This window comes from Aphelocoma coerulescens, chromosome 3, assembly GCF_041296385.1.
Source record: "Aphelocoma coerulescens isolate FSJ_1873_10779 chromosome 3, UR_Acoe_1.0, whole genome shotgun sequence".
NCBI lineage: Eukaryota > Metazoa > Chordata > Aves > Passeriformes > Corvidae > Aphelocoma > Aphelocoma coerulescens.
The window spans coordinates 124,426,514-124,442,502 of record NC_091016.1 but is presented as its reverse complement, the minus strand read 5'-3'; the positions used below and the strand labels follow the sequence as shown (position 1 = coordinate 124,442,502).

General features: G+C 50.6%; 2 protein-coding genes across 2 annotated transcripts in view; one reads left to right on the top strand and one right to left on the bottom strand.

The window, feature by feature from the left end:
- CENPO (centromere protein O) overlaps positions 1 to 10,250 on the bottom strand; it is a 29,307-nt gene extending 19,057 nt beyond the window's left edge. Inside the window, exon 1 of the mRNA XM_069011879.1 lies at positions 10,196 to 10,250. The gene's annotated coding sequence lies outside the window, so the exon portion shown is untranslated. The remainder of the gene's footprint in view (positions 1 to 10,195) is intronic.
- A 19-nt stretch (positions 10,251 to 10,269) lies between these two features.
- Positions 10,270 to 11,952, top strand: PTRHD1 (peptidyl-tRNA hydrolase domain containing 1). Its single transcript, XM_069011880.1, has 2 exons — positions 10,270 to 10,530; positions 11,720 to 11,952. Exons 1-2 carry the CDS (start codon positions 10,333 to 10,335, stop codon positions 11,888 to 11,890), a joined length of 369 nt encoding a protein of 122 aa, XP_068867981.1. The 5' UTR covers positions 10,270 to 10,332; the 3' UTR covers positions 11,891 to 11,952.
- The last annotated feature ends 4,037 nt before the right edge of the window (positions 11,953 to 15,989 follow it).

Sequence of the window (15,989 nt, the reverse complement as noted above, 5' to 3'; positions counted from 1 at the left end):
GGATGATCCCACAAGGAAGGACAGGGATGATCCCATGGAAGGACAGGGATGATCCCATGGAAGGACAGGGATGATCCCAAGGAAGGACAGGGATGATCCCATGGAAGGACAGGGATGATCCCAATGAGGGACAGGGATGATCCCAAGGAAGGACAGGGATGATCCCATGGAAGGACAGGGATGATCCCAAGGAAGGACAGGGATGATCCCATGGAAGGACAGGGATGATCCCATGGAAGGACAGGGATGATCCCAATGAGGGACAGGGATGATCCCATGGGAAGGACAGGGATGATCCCATGGAAGGACAGGGATGATCCCACAGGGAAGGACAGGGATGATCCCATGGAAGGACAGGGATGATCCCAATGAGGGACAGGGATGATCCCATGGGAAGGACAGGGATGATCCCAAGGAAGGACAGGGATGATCCCATGGAAGGACAGGGATGATCCCAAAGAAGGACAGGGATGATCCCATGGGAAGGACAGGGATGATCCCATGGAAGGACAGGGATGATCCCATGGAAGGACAGGGATGATCCCAAATAAGGACAGGGATGATCCCATGGGAAGGACAGGGATGATCCCAAAGAAGGACAGGGATGATCCCAAAGAAGGACAGGGATGATCCCAAGGAAGGACAGGGATGATCCCACAGGGAAGGACAGGGATGATCCCAAAGAAGGACAGGGATGATCCCACAGGGAAGGACAGGGATGATCCCAAAGGGAAGGACAGGGATGATCCCAAGGAAGGACAGGGATGATCCCATGGGAAGGACAGGGATGATCCCAAAGAAGGACAGGGATGATCCCAAAGAAGGACAGGGATGATCCCAAGGAAGGACAGGGATGATCCCACAGGGAAGGACAGGGATGATCCCAAAGAAGGACAGGGATGATCCCACAGGGAAGGACAGGGATGATCCCAAAGGGAAGGACAGGGATGATCCCATGGGAAGGACAGGGATGATCCCACAGGGAAGGACAGGGATGATCCCAAAGAAGGACAGGGATGATCCCAAGGAAGGACAGGGATGATCCCATGGGAAGGACAGGGATGATCCCAAGGAAGGACAGGGATGATCCCATGGGAAGGACAGGGATGATCCCAAAGAAGGACAGGGATGATCCCAAGGAAGGACAGGGATGATCCCATGGGAAGGACAGGGATGATCCCATGGAAGGACAGGGATGATCCCATGGGAAGGACAGGGATGATCCCAAGGAAGGACAGGGATGATCCCATGGGAAGGACAGGGATGATCCCAAAGAAGGACAGGGATGATCCCAAGGAAGGACAGGGATGATCCCATGGGAAGGACAGGGATGATCCCAAAGAAGGACAGGGATGATCCCATGGGAAGGACAGGGATGATCCCACAGGGAAGGACAGGGATGATCCCAAGGAAGGACAGGGATGATCCCATGGAAGGACAGGGATGATCCCATGGGAAGGACAGGGATGATCCCAATGAGGGACAGGGATGATCCCAAAGAAGGACAGGGATGATCCCATGGGAAGGACAGGGATGATCCCAAAGGGAAGGACAGGGATGATCCCAAGGAAGGACAGGGATGATCCCACAGGGAAGGACAGGGATGATCCCAAAGAAGGACAGGGATGATCCCATGGGAAGGACAGGGATGATCCCATGGGAAGGACAGGGATGATCCCAAAGAAGGACAGGGATGATCCCATAGGGAAGGACAGGGATGATCCCAAGGGAAGGACAGGGATGATCCCAATGAAGGACAGGGATGATCCCAAGGAAGGACAGGGATGATCCCATGGAAGGACAGGGATGATCCCAAGGGAAGGACAGGGATGATCCCAAAGAAGGACAGGGATGATCCCATGGGAAGGACAGGGATGATCCCAAAGAAGGACAGGGATGATCCCATGGAAGGACAGGGATGATCCCATGGAAGGACAGGGATGATCCCAAGGGAAGGACAGGGATGATCCCAAAGAAGGACAGGGATGATCCCATGGAAGGACAGGGATGATCCCAAGGAAGGACAGGGATGATCCCATGGAAGGAGAGGGATGATCCCAAGGGAAGGACAGGGATGATCCCAAGGGAAGGACAGGGATGATCCCAAGGAAGGACAGGGATGATCCCATGGAAGGAGAGGGATGATCCCAAGGGAAGGACAGGGATGATCCCAAGGGAAGGACAGGGATGATCCCAAGGAAGGACAGGGATGATCCCAAGGGAAGGACAGGGATGATCCCATGGAAGGACAGGGATGATCCCATGGAAGGACAGGGATGATCCCACAGGGAAGGACAGGGATGATCCCAAAGAAGGACAGGGATGATCCCAAGGGAAGGACAGGGATGATCCCATGGAAGGACAGGGATGATCCCATGGAAGGACAGGGATGATCCCAAGGGAAGGACAGGGATGATCCCAAAGAAGGACAGGGATGATCCCAAGGGAAGGACAGGGATGATCCCATGGAAGGACAGGGATGATCCCAAAGAAGGACAGGGATGATCCCAAGGGAAGGACAGGGATGATCCCAAGGGAAGGACAGGGATGATCCCATGGAAGGACAGGGATGATCCCACAGGGAAGGACAGGGATGATCCCATGGGAAGGACAGGGATGATCCCAAAGAAGGACAGGGATGATCCCAAAGAAGGACAGGGATGATCCCAAAGAAGGACAGGGATGATCCCATGGGAAGGACAGGGATGATCCCATGGAAGGACAGGGATGATCCCATGGAAGGACAGGGATGATCCCACAGGGAAGGACAGGGATGATCCCAAGGGAAGGACAGGGATGATCCCACAGGGAAGGACAGGGATGATCCCACAGGGAAGGACAGGGATGATCCCAAGGAAGGACAGGGATGATCCCAAAGAAGGACAGGGATGATCCCAAGGAAGGACAGGGATGATCCCAAAGAAGGACAGGGATGATCCCAAAGAAGGACAGGGATGATCCCATGGGAAGGACAGGGATGATCCCACAGGGAAGGACAGGGATGATCCCAAAGAAGGACAGGGATGATCCCATGGGAAGGACAGGGATGATCCCAAGGAAGGACAGGGATGATCCCAAAGAAGGACAGGGATGATCCCATGGAAGGACAGGGATGATCCCATGGGAAGGACAGGGATGATCCCAAGGGAAGGACAGGGATGATCCCAAAGAAGGACAGGGATGATCCCAATGAAGGACAGGGATGATCCCAAGGAAGGACAGGGATGATCCCACAGGGAAGGACAGGGATGATCCCAAAGAAGGACAGGGATGATCCCATGGGAAGGACAGGGATGATCCCATGGAAGGACAGGGATGATCCCAAAGAAGGACAGGGATGATCCCATGGGAAGGACAGGGATGATCCCAATGAAGGACAGGGATGATCCCATGGAAGGACAGGGATGATCCCAAGGGAAGGACAGGGATGATCCCATGGGAAGGACAGGGATGATCCCATGGAAGGACAGGGATGATCCCAAGGGAAGGACAGGGATGATCCCATGGGAAGGACAGGGATGATCCCATGGAAGGACAGGGATGATCCCATGGGAAGGACAGGGATGATCCCATGGAAGGACAGGGATGATCCCATGGGAAGGACAGGGATGATCCCAAGGAAGGACAGGGATGATCCCAAAGAAGGACAGGGATGATCCCATGGAAGGACAGGGATGATCCCATGGGAAGGACAGGGATGATCCCAAGGAAGGACAGGGATGATCCAAAAGAAGGACAGGGATGATCCCAAAGAAGGACAGGGATGATCCCATGGGAAGGACAGGGATGATCCCAAGGAAGGACAGGGATGATCCCAAGGGAAGGACAGGGATGATCCCAAGGAAGGACAGGGATGATCCCAAGGAAGGACAGGGGTGATCCCAAAGAAGGACAGGGATGATCCCAGGGAAGGACAGGGATGATCCCAATGAAGGACAGGGATGATCCCATGGGAAGGACAGGGATGATCCCAAGGGAAGGACAGGGATGATCCCAATGAAGGACAGGGATGATCCCAAAGAAGGACAGGGATGATCCCATGGAAGGACAGGGATGATCCCAAGGGAAGGACAGGGATGATCCCATGGGAAGGACAGGGATGATCCCATGGAAGGACAGGGATGATCCCATGGGAAGGACAGGGATGATCCCATGGAAGGACAGGGATGATCCCATGGGAAGGACAGGGATGATCCCAAGGAAGGACAGGGATGATCCCAAAGAAGGACAGGGATGATCCCATGGAAGGACAGGGATGATCCCATGGGAAGGACAGGGATGATCCCAAGGAAGGACAGGGATGATCCCAAAGAAGGACAGGGATGATCCCAAGGAAGGACAGGGGTGATCCCAAGGAAGGACAGGGGTGATCCCAAAGAAGGACAGGGATGATCCCAGGGAAGGACAGGGATGATCCCAAGGAAGGACAGGGATGATCCCAAAGAAGGACAGGGATGATCCCATGGGAAGGACAGGGATGATCCCATGGAAGGACAGGGATGATCCCAAGGGAAGGACAGGGATGATCCCAAAGAAGGACAGGGATGATCCCATGGGAAGGACAGGGATGATCCCAAGGAAGGACAGGGATGATCCCAAAGAAGGACAGGGATGATCCCATGGAAGTACAGGGATGATCCCATGGAAGGACAGGGATGATCCCAAGGGAAGGACAGGGATGATCCCAAAGAAGGACAGGGATGATCCCAAGGAAGGACAGGGATGATCCCAAAGAAGGACAGGGATGATCCCAAGGAAGGACAGGGATGATCCCAAAGAAGGACAGGGATGATCCCATGGAAGGACAGGGATGATCCCAAAGAAGGACAGGGATGATCCCATGGAAGGACAGGGATGATCCCAAGGAAGGACAGGGATGATCCCATGGGAAGGACAGGGATGATCCCAAAGAAGGACAGGGATGATCCCATGGAAGGACAGGGATGATCCCAAAGAAGGACAGGGATGATCCCATGGGAAGGACAGGGATGATCCCAAGGGAAGGACAGGGATGATCCCAAAGAAGGACAGGGATGATCCCATGGGAAGGACAGGGATGATCCCAAGGAAGGACAGGGATGATCCCATGGGAAGGACAGGGATGATCCCAAGGGAAGGACAGGGATGATCCCAAGGAAGGACAGGGATGATCCCATGGAAGGACAGGGATGATCCCAATGAAGGACAGGGATGATCCCATGGGAAGGACAGGGATGATCCCATGGAAGGACAGGGATGATCCCATGGGAAGGACAGGGATGATCCCATGGAAGGACAGGGATGATCCCAAGGGAAGGACAGGGATGATCCCACAGGGAAGGACAGGGATGATCCCATGGAAGGACAGGGATGATCCCAAAGAAGGACAGGGATGATCCCAAGGAAGGACAGGGATGATCCCATGGAAGGACAGGGATGATCCCAAGGGAAGGACAGGGATGATCCCAAGGGAAGGACAGGGATGATCCCATGGAAGGACAGGGATGATCCCAAGGAAGGACAGGGATGATCCCATGGGAAGGACAGGGATGATCCCAAGGGAAGGACAGGGATGATCCCATGGGAAGGACAGGGATGATCCCAAGGGAAGGACAGGGATGATCCCATGGAAGGACAGGGATGATCCCAAAGAAGGACAGGGATGATCCCAAGGAAGGACAGGGATGATCCCAAAGAAGGACAGGGATGATCCCATGGAAGGACAGGGATGATCCCAAGGGAAGGACAGGGATGATCCCATGGAAGGACAGGGATGATCCCAAAGAAGGACAGGGATGATCCCAAGGAAGGACAGGGATGATCCCATGGGAAGGACAGGGATGATCCCAAAGAAGGACAGGGATGATCCCACAGGGAAGGACAGGGATGATCCCAAAGAAGGACAGGGATGATCCCAAGGAAGGACAGGGATGATCCCATGGGAAGGACAGGGATGATCCCAAGGGAAGGACAGGGATGATCCCAAAGAAGGACAGGGATGATCCCAAGGGAAGGACAGGGATGATCCCAAAGAAGGACAGGGATGATCCCATGGGAAGGACAGGGATGATCCCAAGGAAGGACAGGGGTGATCCCAAAGAAGGACAGGGATGATCCCAAAGAAGGACAGGGATGATCCCATGGGAAGGACAGGGATGATCCCAAGGAAGGACAGGGATGATCCCAAAGAAGGACAGGGATGATCCCATGGAAGGACAGGGATGATCCCAATGAAGGACAGGGATGATCCCACAGGGAAGGACAGGGATGATCCCATGGGAAGGACAGGGATGATCCCATGGAAGGACAGGGATGATCCCATGGGAAGGACAGGGATGATCCCATGGGAAGGACAGGGATGATCCCACAGGGAAGGACAGGGATGATCCCATGGAAGGACAGGGATGATCCCATGGGAAGGACAGGGATGATCCCAAAGAAGGACAGGGATGATCCCATGGAAGGACAGGGATGATCCCATGGAAGGACAGGGATGATCCCAAGGGAAGGACAGGGATGATCCCAAGGGAAGGACAGGGATGATCCCATGGAAGGACAGGGATGATCCGAAGGGAAGGACAGGGATGATCCCAAGGAAGGACAGGGATGATCCCAATGAGGGACAGGGATGATCCCATGGGAAGGACAGGGATGATCCCAAAGAAGGACAGGGATGATCCCACAGGGAAGGACAGGGATGATCCCATGGGAAGGACAGGGATGATCCCAATGAAGGACAGGGATGATCCCAAAGAAGGACAGGGATGATCCCAAGGAAGGACAGGGATGATCCCAAAGAAGGACAGGGATGATCCCAAAGAAGGACAGGGATGATCCCATGGAAGGACAGGGATGATCCCATGGAAGGACAGGGATGATCCCAAGGGAAGGACAGGGATGATCCCAAGGGAAGGACAGGGATGATCCCATGGAAGGACAGGGATGATCCGAAGGGAAGGACAGGGATGATCCCAAGGAAGGACAGGGATGATCCCAATGAGGGACAGGGATGATCCCATGGGAAGGACAGGGATGATCCCAAAGAAGGACAGGGATGATCCCACAGGGAAGGACAGGGATGATCCCATGGGAAGGACAGGGATGATCCCAATGAAGGACAGGGATGATCCCAAAGAAGGACAGGGATGATCCCAAGGAAGGACAGGGATGATCCCAAAGAAGGACAGGGATGATCCCAAAGAAGGACAGGGATGATCCCACAGGGAAGGGAAGGGATGATCCCAAAGAAGGACAGGGATGATCCCAAGGAAGGACAGGGATGATCCCACAGGGAAGGACAGGGATGATCCCAAGGAAGGACAGGGATGATCCCATGGGAAGGACAGGGATGATCCCATGGAAGGACAGGGATGATCCCACAGGGAAGGACAGGGATGATCCCAAGGAAGGACAGGGATGATCCCAAAGAAGGACAGGGATGATCCCATGGGAAGGACAGGGATGATCCCAAAGAAGGACAGGGATGATCCCAAAGAAGGACAGGGATGATCCCAAGGGAAGGACAGGGATGATCCCACAGGGAAGGACAGGGATGATCCCAAGGAAGGACAGGGATGATCCCAAAGAAGGACAGGGATGATCCCAAGGAAGGACAGGGATGATCCCATGGGAAGGACAGGGATGATCCCATGGGAAGGACAGGGATGATCCCAAGGAAGGACAGGGATGATCCCAAGGGAAGGACAGGGATGATCCCATGGGAAGGACAGGGATGATCCCATGGAAGGACAGGGATGATCCCAAAGAAGGACAGGGATGATCCCAAGGGAAGGACAGGGATGATCCCACAGGGAAGGACAGGGATGATCCCAAAGAAGGACAGGGATGATCCGAAGGGAAGGACAGGGATGATCCCAAGGAAGGACAGGGATGATCCCAATGAGGGACAGGGATGATCCCATGGGAAGGACAGGGATGATCCCAAAGAAGGACAGGGATGATCCCACAGGGAAGGACAGGGATGATCCCATGGGAAGGACAGGGATGATCCCAATGAAGGACAGGGATGATCCCAAAGAAGGACAGGGATGATCCCAAGGAAGGACAGGGATGATCCCAAAGAAGGACAGGGATGATCCCAAAGAAGGACAGGGATGATCCCACAGGGAAGGGAAGGGATGATCCCAAAGAAGGACAGGGATGATCCCAAGGAAGGACAGGGATGATCCCACAGGGAAGGACAGGGATGATCCCAAGGAAGGACAGGGATGATCCCATGGGAAGGACAGGGATGATCCCATGGAAGGACAGGGATGATCCCACAGGGAAGGACAGGGATGATCCCAAGGAAGGACAGGGATGATCCCAAAGAAGGACAGGGATGATCCCATGGGAAGGACAGGGATGATCCCAAAGAAGGACAGGGATGATCCCAAAGAAGGACAGGGATGATCCCAAGGGAAGGACAGGGATGATCCCACAGGGAAGGACAGGGATGATCCCAAAGGGAAGGACAGGGATGATCCCACAGGGAAGGACAGGGATGATCCCAAGGAAGGACAGGGATGATCCCAAAGAAGGACAGGGATGATCCCAAGGAAGGACAGGGATGATCCCACAGGGAAGGACAGGGATGATCCCAAAGAAGGACAGGGATGATCCCAAAGAAGGACAGGGATGATCCCAAGGAAGGACAGGGATGATCCCACAGGGAAGGACAGGGATGATCCCATGGGAAGGACAGGGATGATCCCATGGAAGGACAGGGATGATCCCAAAGAAGGACAGGGATGATCCCAAGGGAAGGACAGGGATGATCCCACAGGGAAGGACAGGGATGATCCCATGGAAGGACAGGGATGATCCCACAGGGAAGGACAGGGATGATCCCAAGGAAGGACAGGGATGATCCCATGGGAAGGACAGGGATGATCCCAAAGAAGGACAGGGATGATCCCATGGGAAGGACAGGGATGATCCCAAAGAAGGACAGGGATGATCCGAAGGGAAGGACAGGGATGATCCCAATGAAGGACAGGGATGATCCCAAAGAAGGACAGGGATGATCCCAAGAAAGGACAGGGATGATCCCAAAGAAGGACAGGGATGATCCCACAGGGAAGGACAGGGATGATCCCAAAGAAGGACAGGGATGATCCCAAAGAAGGACAGGGATGATCCCACAGGGAAGGACAGGGATGATCCCAAAGAAGGACAGGGATGATCCCAAAGAAGGACAGGGATGATCCCATGGGAAGGACAGGGATGATCCCAAGGAAGGACAGGGATGATCCCAAAGAAGGACAGGGATGATCCCATGGGAAGGACAGGGATGATCCCATGGAAGGACAGGGATGATCCCAATGAAGGACAGGGATGATCCCAAAGAAGGACAGGGATGATCCCACAGGGAAGGACAGGGATGATCCCACAGGGAAGGACAGGGATGATCCCAAGGAAGGACAGGGATGATCCCAAAGAAGGACAGGGATGATCCCATGGGAAGGACAGGGATGATCCCACAGGGAAGGACAGGGATGATCCCATGGGAAGGACAGGGATGATCCCACAGGGAAGGACAGGGATGATCCCATGGAAGGACAGGGATGATCCCAAGGGAAGGACAGGGATGATCCCAAGGAAGGACAGGGATGATCCCAAAAAAGGACAGGGATGATCCCATGGAAGGACAGGGATGATCCCAAGGGAAGGACAGGGATGATCCCAAGGAAGGTCAGGGATGATCCCATGGGAAGGACAGGGATGATCCCATGGGAAGGACAGGGATGATCCCATGGAAGGACAGGGATGATCCCACAAGGAAGGACAGGGATGATCCCAAGGAAGGACAGGGATGATCCCAAAGAAGGACAGGGATGATCCCAAGGAAGGACAGGGATGATCCCAAGGGAAGGACAGGGATGATCCCATGGAAGGACAGGGAAGATCCCAAGGGAAGGACAGGGATGATCCCACAGGGAATATCAGGGATGATCCCAAGGGAATTCCCACAGCCCCGTGAGGGGCCCCGGCCGCGCCCCCGCTGCTCCCCCAGCGCGACCCGGCCAAGGCTCCGCGGGACTCAGGAGCCCCCTCCAGGCCTTGACGTCCCCAAACGGAGCTCGAGCGGCTCCCGATCCCTCCCCAAAACCCCAAATTTTCCAAAAATCCCCCCAAAAACCCCAAAAAATCCCCCCCAAAACCCCAAAAAATCCCCCCCAAAACCCCGAACCCTCCCTGAGGGCCCCGCGCCCACCTCAAACCGCGCGCCTCCGCGCCGCCGGAAGTGCGTCATCACGCCGGCCGCCGTGCCGTACGCCAAGATGGCGGCGCCCTGCGCGCCGCTCCGGGCCGCCCTTGCTCCCGGCAGCCCCCGCGGCGCCGTACGGCAGCATGGCGGCCCCGGCGGCGCTGGTGCAGTACGTGGTGCTCCGCGGGGACCTGGCGCGGCCTCCGCGGTCGTGGCCGCTGGGCGCGGTGGTGGCCCAAGGTTGCCACGCCGCGCTGGCCGCCGCTCACGCGTACCGGGAGCGTCCCGACACCGCCGCGTACCTGGAGCAGGGCGGCGCCATGAGGACCGTGGTGCTGGAGGTGCGCGGGGCATGATGGGAGCGGCGCGCTGAGGGGAGGGCGGGCGCCATGTTGGGCGGGCGCCATGTTGGGCGGGCGGAGGGGGCGTGAGGGGAAATCGGCGCGGTGGGGAGGAGGGAGGGGGGAAATTGGGATTTGTGGGAATATCTTGGAGCTGCGGGAGCTGGGAAGAGGGCGGGGTGGGGAAAAAAAGGAGGTTCGGAGGGGGTTTTTTTTTTTTTGTGTCTTTACAGGAAGAGGGGGTGGGGTTGTGCTCTCAGGGAGAGGAGGAGAGGGAACGGCCTCAAGTTGTTCCTGAGGGAGGTTTTGTTGGATATGGGGAGGAATTCCCTCATGGAAAAGGGTTTGGAAGTGCCCAGGGCGGTGCTGGAGTCCCAAATCCCGCCGGGATTTCAGCTCCACGCGGATTTCGGGAGCCACAACTCGATGGGAGCGCTCGCACCCCGCCGCCTCCAAAAGCTTTTCCAAACGCCACCATTCCCAAAGATTCTTCGCTCTCCCGTGGTTTCCCCACCTATCCTCAAAAAAATGTCCCCACCCGCCATCCAAAAAAAAAAACAACCCAGGAATGAGAGCAGAAACCACCACAGGAAGCTCGGGTTGGGATGGGGGACGAATTCCCGCTGGGAAAAGAACTCATTCCCGCTTTTTCCATCTCCGCGGGCTCCGGATGAAGCTTCCCTGGGAAAAGAACTCATTCCCACTTTTTCCATCTCCGGATGAATTCCCGCTGGGAAAAGAACTCATTCCCACTTTTTCCATCTCCGGATGAAGCTTCCCTGGGAAAAGAACTCATTCCCACTTTTTCCATCTCCGCAGGCTCCGGATGAAGCTTCCCTGGGAAAAGAACTCATTCCCACTTTTTCCATCTCCGGATGAATTCCCGCTGGGAAAAGAACTCATTCCCACTTTTTCCATCTCCGGATGAAGCTTCCCTGGGAAAAGAACTCATTCCCACTTTTTCCATCTCCGGATGAAGCTTCCCTGGGAAAAGGACTCATTCCCACTTTTTCCATCTCCGCAGGCTCCAGGTGAAGCTTCCCTGGGAAAAGAACTCATTCCCGCTTTTTCCATCTCCGCAGGCTCTGGATGAATTCCCGCTGGGAAAAGAACTCATTCCCGCTTTTTCCATCTCCGGATGAATTCCCGCTGGGAAAAGAACTCATTCCCGCTTTTTCCATCTCCGCAGGCTCCGGATGAAGCTTCCCTGATGGATTTGGAGCAGATCCTGAGGGAAAAGGGCGTCGAGCACCTCCTGTGGACGGAGCAGCCCGAGGGCATTCCCACGTGCCTGGCGCTCCGGCCTTATCCCAAGGATCAGGTGCAGCGGCACCTCCGGAATTTCAAGCTGCTCAAGTGACTTCAGGCACCATCCGGCTTTTCCTGGGGATCTGGGAATGAAAAGTTCTTTTTCCAAAGGAATTCCGGCACGTTCCGTGTGTTTTGTTCTCCTCGCGCTTGCGGGGCGTTGTTTTCCTTCGCCTGCTTTTCCTGCTTTTTCCTGCTTTTCCTGCTTTTCCTGCTTTTCCTGCTTTTTCCTGCCGGGCCCAGCCCCAAATTCCCGAAATTTGTGCTCTTCTCACATCCCAAATTTCTCCCAAATAACAGGATTTGAGGGTCCAGCTCTGGATTTTTCCTCTTTTTTCCTCCGTTTTCCCGGTTGTTCAACTCATTCCGTGGGGTTTTTTTTCCAGAAGTTTTTCCAGGAATTTGCCTTGAATTTTCCAGGAATTTTGCCTTGAGTTTACCTTCAGTGTCCCAGGAATTTCCCTTGAATTTTTCAGGAATTTTCTGGGAATTTCTCATGAATTTTCCAGGAATTTCCTTTGAATTTCCCAGGAATTTTCCTTAAATTTTCCAGGAATTTTCCAGAATTCCCCTTGAATTTCCCTTGAATTTTCCAGGAATTTTCCAGAATTCCCCTTGAATTTCCCTTGAATTTTCCAGGAATTTTCCGAGAATTTCCCTTAGAATTTTATGGGAATTTTCCAGGAATTTCTCATGAAATTTCCAGGAATTTCCTTCGAATTTCCCAGGAATTTTCCTTAAATTTTCCAGGAATTTTCCAGAATTCCCCTTGAATTTCCCTTGAATTTTCCTGGAATTTTCCTGGAATTTCCCTTAGAATTTTATGGGAATTTTCCAGGAATTTCTCATGAATTTTCCAGGAATTTTCCTTAAATTTTCCAGGAATTTTCCAGAATTCCCCTTGAATTTCCCTTGAATTCTCCAGGAATTTTCCTGGAATTTCCCTTAGAATTTTATGGGAATTTTCCGGGAATTTCTCATGAATTTTCCAGGAATTTCCTTTGAATTTCCCAGGAATTTTCCTTAAATTTTCCAGGAATTTTCCAGAATTCCCCTTGAATTTCCCTTGAATTTCCCTTGAATTTTCCAGGAATTTTCCTGGAATTTCTATTTTCCAGGAATTTCTCATGAATTTTCCAGGAATTTCCTTTGAATTTCCCAGGAATTTTCCTTAAATTTTCCAGGAATTTTCCAGAATTCCCCTTGAATTTCCCTTGAATTTTCCAGGAATTTTCCTGGAATTTCCCTTAGAATTTTATGGGAATTTTCCAGGAATTTCTCAGGAATTTTCCAGGAATTTTCCTTAAATTTTCCAGAATTCCCCTTGAATTTCCCTTGAATTTTCCAGGAATTTTCCTGGAATTTCCCTTAGAATTTTATGGGAATTTTCCAGGAATTTCTCATGAATTTTCCAGGAATTTCCTTTGAATTTCCCAGGAATTTTCCTTAAATTTTCCAGGAATTTTCCAGAATTCCCCTTGAATTTCCCTTGATTTTTCCAGGAATTTTCCTGGAATTTCCCTTAGAATTTTATGGGAATTTTCCAGGAATTTCTCATGAATTTTCCAGGAATTTATCATAAATTTTCCAGGAATTTTCCTTAAATTTTCCAGAATTCCCCTTGAGTTTCCCTTGAATTTTCCAGGAATTTTCCTGGAATTTCCCTTAGAATTTTATGGGAATTTTCCAGGAATTTCTCATGAATTTTCCAGGAATTTTCCTTAAATTTTCCAGGAATTTTCCAGAATTCCCCTTGAATTTCCCTTGAATTTTCCAGGAATTTTCCTGGAATTTCCCCTAGAATTTTATGGGAATTTTCCAGGAATTTCTCATGAATTTTCCAGGAATTTCCTTTGAATTTCCCAGGAATTTTCCTTAAATTTTCCAGGAATTTTCCAGAATTCCCCTTGAATTTCCCTTGAATTCTCCAGGAATTTTCCTGGAATTTCCCTTAGAATTTTATGGGAATTTTCCAGGAATTTCTCAGGAATTTTCCAGGAATTTCCTTTGAATTTCCCAGGAATTTTCCTTAAATTTTCCAGGAATTTTCCAGAATTCCCCTTGAATTTCCCTTGAATTCTCCAGGAATTTTCCTGGAATTTCTATTTTCCAGGAATTTCTCATGAATTTTCCAGGAATTTCCTTTGAATTTCCCAGGAATTTTCCTTAAATTTTCCAGGAATTTTCCAGAATTCCCCTTGAATTTCCCTTGAATTTTCCAGGAATTTTCCTGGAATTTCCCTTAGAATTTTATGGGAATTTTCCAGGAATTTCTCATGAATTTTCCAGGAATTTATCATAAATTTTCCAGGAATTTTCCTTAAATTTTCCAGAATTCCCCTTGAGTTTCCCTTGAATTTTCCAGGAATTTTCCTGGAATTTCCCTTAGAATTTTATGGGAATTTTCCAGGAATTTCTCATGAATTTTCCAGGAATTTTCCTTAAATTTTCCAGGAATTTTCCAGAATTCCCCTTGAATTTCCCTTGAATTTTCCAGGAATTTTCCTGGAATTTCCCCTAGAATTTTATGGGAATTTTCCAGGAATTTCTCAGGAATTTTCCAGGAATTTCCTTTGAATTTCCCAGGAATTTTCCTTAAATTTTCCAGGAATTTTCCAGAATTCCCCTTGAATTCTCCAGGAATTTTCCTGGAATTTCCCTTAGAATTTTATGGGAATTTTCCAGGAATTTCTCTTGAATTTTCTGGAAATTTCCCTTGAATTTCCCTTGAATTTTCCAGGAATTCCCCTTGAATTTCCCTTAGAATTTTATGGGAATTTTCCAGGAATTCTCCTGGAATTTTCTTGAAATTTTCTGGGAATTTTCCAGGAATTTCCCTGGAATTTTCCAGGAATTTCCCTTGAATTTTCCAGGAATTTTCCAGGAATTTCTCATGAATTTTCCAGGAATTTCCCTTAAATTTTCTGGGAATTTCCCTTGACTTTTCCAGGATTTTTTCAGGAATTTTTTCTGGGAATTTTTCAGGAATTTCCCTTGAATTTTCTGGGAATTTTCCTGAAATTTTCTGAGAATTTCCCTTGAATTTTCCTTGAATTTTCCTCAAATTTCCCAGGAATTTCCCTTGAATTTTCCAGGAATTTTTCAGGAATTTCCCTTGAATTTTCTGGGAATTTCCCTTGAATTTCCTTTGAATTTTCCTGGAATTTTCCTTTACTTTTCTGGGAATTACCCTTGAATTTTCCAGGAATTTCCCTTTAATTTCCCTTGAATTTTCCTGAAATTTTCTGGGAATTTTCCAGGACTTTATCTTGAATTTCCCAGGAACTTCCCTTGAATTTTCCTTGAATTTTTTGGGAATTTTTTGGGAATTTTCCAGGAATTTCCATTGAATTTTCCTGGAATTCTCTTGGAATTTTCTGGGAATTTCCCTTGAATTTTCTGGGAATTTCCCTTGACTTTTCCTGTAATTCTATTGGAATTTTCTGGGAATTTTCTGGGAATTTCCCTTGAATTTTCTTTGAATTTCCCTTGAATTTTCTGGGAATTTTCCAGGAATCTATCTTGAATTTCTCTGGAATTTCCCTGGAATTTTCCTGGATTTTTCCTTTACTTTTTTGGGAATTTCCCTTGAATTTTCTGGGAATTTTCCGGGAATTTCCCTTGAATTTTCCTGGAATTCTCTTGGAATTTTCTGGGAATTTTCCTTGAATTTTCTGGGAATTTTCTGGGAATTTTCCTGGATTTTTCCTTTACTTTTTTGGGAATTTTCCTTGAATTTTCTGGGAATTTCCCTTGAATTTTCCTGGAATTTTCCTGGAATTTTCCAGGAACTTCCCTTGAATTTTCTGGGAATTTCCCTTGAATTTTCTGGGAATTTTTCCTGGAATTTCCCCGGAATTTCCCAGCAATCCCCAGGACTTTTCCCATCCCCCCTCTGCCTCCACCCCCAGGAATTTTCCCGGCTCCAGCCCCACCCCCACCCCTCCCCCCCCCATTCCCTCCAAGCCCCCCCTGGGAATCCTCCAGCGAGGAAAAACCTCGGGGGAAAATTGGGAAAAAGAGGGAAAAGGGGAGGAAAAAGGGGGAGAAAAGGGGGGAAATTGGGAAAAGTTTCCCTTGGATTTTCCGGGAATTTTTCAGGAATTTCCTTTGAATTTTCTGGGAGTTTTCCAGGGATTTCTCTTGAATTT

Excerpts from the sequence above, each read along its gene's own strand:
- PTRHD1 (XM_069011880.1), top strand. The coding sequence starts at position 10,333 with ATGGCGGCCCCGGCGGCGCTGGTGCAGTACGTGGTGCTCCGCGGGGAC. Across the intron at positions 10,531-11,719 it reads TGAGGACCGTGGTGCTGGAG|GCTCCGGATGAAGCTTCCCT; the intron begins GTGCGCGGGGCA and ends CCATCTCCGCAG.